The sequence below is a fragment of the Seriola lalandi genome, unplaced genomic scaffold (assembly GCF_002814215.2).
Source record: "Seriola lalandi dorsalis isolate HSWRI2012SDOR001 ecotype SW California unplaced genomic scaffold, Sedor1 jcf7180002051439, whole genome shotgun sequence".
Taxonomy (NCBI): Eukaryota; Metazoa; Chordata; class Actinopteri; order Carangiformes; family Carangidae; genus Seriola; species Seriola lalandi.
The window spans coordinates 941-4,520 of record NW_019521992.1 but is presented as its reverse complement, the minus strand read 5'-3'; the positions used below and the strand labels follow the sequence as shown (position 1 = coordinate 4,520).

Sequence of the window (3,580 nt, the reverse complement as noted above, 5' to 3'; positions counted from 1 at the left end):
ATAATGAAGAACCCGATGATCCTTTTTCCTACAAATCTAATGATGTTTTCCATTGTTGTTTACATAAATTTTCCCATTCCTCATTAGATTTCCCTCTTTTTCACATTTTTGTTTAATATACAATGAGTTACATTTTCATTGTCGTAGACTTCTATAAAGTTTTGAGATGGTTTTATGGTTTAATTTCAAAACATACGCCTCTATGAAGATTTATGGCAGATTATTATCTAAATAATTCTGTTAAATTCCCTCAGCTAATTGAAGAAATCTGCAAAAATTCATTATCATTCAAACCATACTGCATCTTCAGGATTTGAAAACATCATATTCCTTCTCAAAACTCACACACTGATCCATGGATTCACCAAATTAATTAAATTATTCAGCAAAAATGTATCTCCAGTCACAGTTTGAGCTGGAAATCCTCTTGTTGTTGCCTCTTTAATCTCCTTCCAAGTAGTCTGGGCTGCACCAACAGATTAATGGTTTTAAAATTTCTATTAAATGAGCGATTAATCAGATTAATGACACAAATGATATGGAGTAAATGTGGTCTTTGAGGGCCCCTGGGCGGTTACCTACCTGTAATCCAGCATCATACCTTCAACCTGCTGCTTAAAATCTCGAAATGTTTAATCACCGATAAATTGTTGCGACACATTTTCATGTCGCTGGTTTTATTGTGAAAGGTGGAGCCGGAAGTGCGATGTTTTTATTGTGGAGTAGCTGGAGCAGCAGGGAGGACAGCGATGGGACGCAGCTGATATTTATCCCAAATAAATCAAACTACAGCCCGGAGCCCGGCGGCAGTGACAGGCCGGCGGTAGAGACAGTGTCGGAGCTGCCGTGGTTGTGTGTCTGTGTCCGGGCGGTGGAGGCGCAGAGGAGCGGTGTAACTTCGCGGGGCTGTTCTTCCAGAGGGAGTAAGTTTGCGGTGGCGAAGGAAACATAATAGGAAACCGGGGAGGGCCGAAATATCCCGACATGGAGGACTCCGGGTCGGCCCTGGAGAAAAATGTGGCTGACCTCACGGTGATGGACGTGTACGACATCGCCGCCGTGGTGGGCCAGGAGTTCGAGCGGATTATTGATCAGTACGGCTGCGAGGCTCTGTCCAGGCTCATGCCCAAAGTGGTGCGGGTGCTGGAGATCCTGGAGGTGATGGTGAGCCGGAGCTGCATCACTCCCGAGACCGAGGAGCTGCGGCTGGAGCTGGACAAGCTGCGGCTGGAGAGACTGGACCGGCTGGAGAAGGAGAAGAAGCACAAGAAGGTGAGGACACTTCACAGTGATGCTGCTGACCAGACTCTGTGTTTATCACAGCTGTAGCTTTATCTTTAATCAGCTGCTGACAAGTTGTTTCCTGTAAGTAAACAAACAAACAAACAAACAAACAAACAAACCGGGGCCACAGAGTTTCCTCTCAGACTCTGATTTAACCAGAGGAGGAGGGAGTCTTCAGATTGTGACTGAAGTAGAAATACCAGTACCATAATATATAATACTCCATTACAAGTAAAAGTACCAGTACCACACTGTATACTACTCTAGTACAAGTAAAAGTACCAGTACCACACTGTATACTACTCCATTACAAGTAACAGTACCAGTACTACACTGTATGATACTCTAGTAGAAGTAAAAGTACCAATATGGCACTATATAATACTCCATTACAAGTAACAGTACCAGTACCACACTGTATGATACTCTAGTAGAAGTAAAAGTACCAATATGGCACTATATAATACTCCATTACAAGTAACAGTACCAGTACCACACTGTATGATACTCTAGTAGAAGTAAAAGTACCAATATGGCACTATATAATACTCCATTACAAGTAACAGTACCAGTACCACACTGTATGATACTCTAGTAGAAGTAAAAGTACCAATATGGCACTATATAATACTCCATTACAAGTAACAGTACCAGTACCACACTGTATGATACTCTAGTAGAAGTAAAAGTACCAATATGGCACTATATAATACTCCATTACAAGTAACAGTACCAGTACTACACTGTATAATACTCTAGTAGAAGTAAAAGTACCAATATCGCACTGTATAATACTCCGTTACAAGTAACAGTACCAGTACTACACTGTATGATACTCTAGTAGAAGTAAAAGTACCAATATCGCACTGTATAATACCAATATTTTGGGAGGACAGAATCGTCCCTACTAATATCTGAGGGAACTCGTTCCCACTGTGTTTTGGAGTGAAGTCATATTATATCTTTCCTATAACTAAAGTAGAGATATTCCTCATCTTCTGATTATCGAAATCGTTATTTTCTTTAACTGACAACCGATAAAATAAATAAATTGTGCTGCTTTGGCTTTAATGCAGCCGCCTGTCACTGGTCTGTAGTCAGCGCTGTCAGTCATGTCCCGCCCACAGCACGATCTGATTGGTCTGACGTCATGAGTAATAGCCTATCACGCTGAAGACTGCTTTCTACTCAGAATAACACAGATTAGCGCCACTGCAATTAAGGAGCGGAGCTGCATGTAGACTGTAAAACAGCAGACGTCACTGAAGTTTTAATAAACATCAAAATCCTCTACACTGAAATTAAACCAACAGCACACTCTGAACAAGTTCACCTGTTGGTCCAAGAAACACCGAGCTAAAGAGAGAGAGCGAGAGAAGCTAGTGCTAACTGCTAAGCTAAAGTCGCTAGCACGCCTGAATAGCACATTAACAACGGCTGAATTAGTAAAAGTTGCTAAAAGGAGCAGAAAGCTCTGGGTACCGTGAGCAGAACTAGTGTAAGTTTAAATGTAAAGTAGGTAGTTAGACTCTGTGATGAAGAAAACAGCAACATTAACTGTTCAGACAGAATAGCAATAAACTACCGGTAACAAACCTCAGAGACTGAAGAGACACTGACGTCATCACGTCATACGACACCCCTGTATAATACTCCAGTACAAGTAAAAGTACCACTTCTACTGTTAAAGTTCTACACTTTTTTTGTGTATAATCTCAACTTGTAAAATGACAACAGTTGTCAGATATTTTCAGTAGAAATGTCATAAAAATTAAAATACTCAGTACAAATACCTCAAATTTGTACTTAAGTATAGAACTAGAGAGCACAGTACTTAACTCGCCCAGTGGGACGCTTCCTGTTTGTTCAGCTAATCTTGTTCCTTTTCACGCTGAAGTTATTTTGGTGTAATGTGTGATTGTTCCCAATTAGTCATCAAACCACGCCAAGGATTCAGGAGTGCACAATCTGTAATGCAGGAAACCTCCTTCAAAAACTAGCTGGTAACCGTGGTAACGCTACTGTTGCCATAAGAGTAAGACAAGAAATACAGGAAGAAAAATTAATGAAGTACCAAAATGTCACAGAGCTACATCATCACAGTTAGAGCGGAAAATGGCCTTCACAGTTTCCTAAAAACCTGGTGACATCTTCGTATTGTCTTAAGTGTTACCATATTAATATTTGCTTATTGAATGTCAATCTTTGGTATTTTAGCTTAAAATAACAACGAATAAACAATTAATTGATCATCAAAATTAATTTTCTGACACAGCACACTGCTTTTTTGTCAGAG

The 3,580-nt window shown here is 40.4% G+C and overlaps 1 protein-coding gene across 1 annotated transcript; it reads left to right on the top strand.

The window, feature by feature from the left end:
* Window positions 1–733: 733 nt before the first annotated feature.
* LOC147819637 (RILP-like protein 1) lies at window positions 734–1,272 on the top strand (the record flags this gene model as incomplete). Its single annotated transcript, XM_087172031.1, has 1 exon — window positions 734–1,272. A coding segment is annotated over exon 1 (288 nt), but the record flags the coding sequence as incomplete, so codon positions are not given.
* Window positions 1,273–3,580: the final 2,308 nt, after the last annotated feature.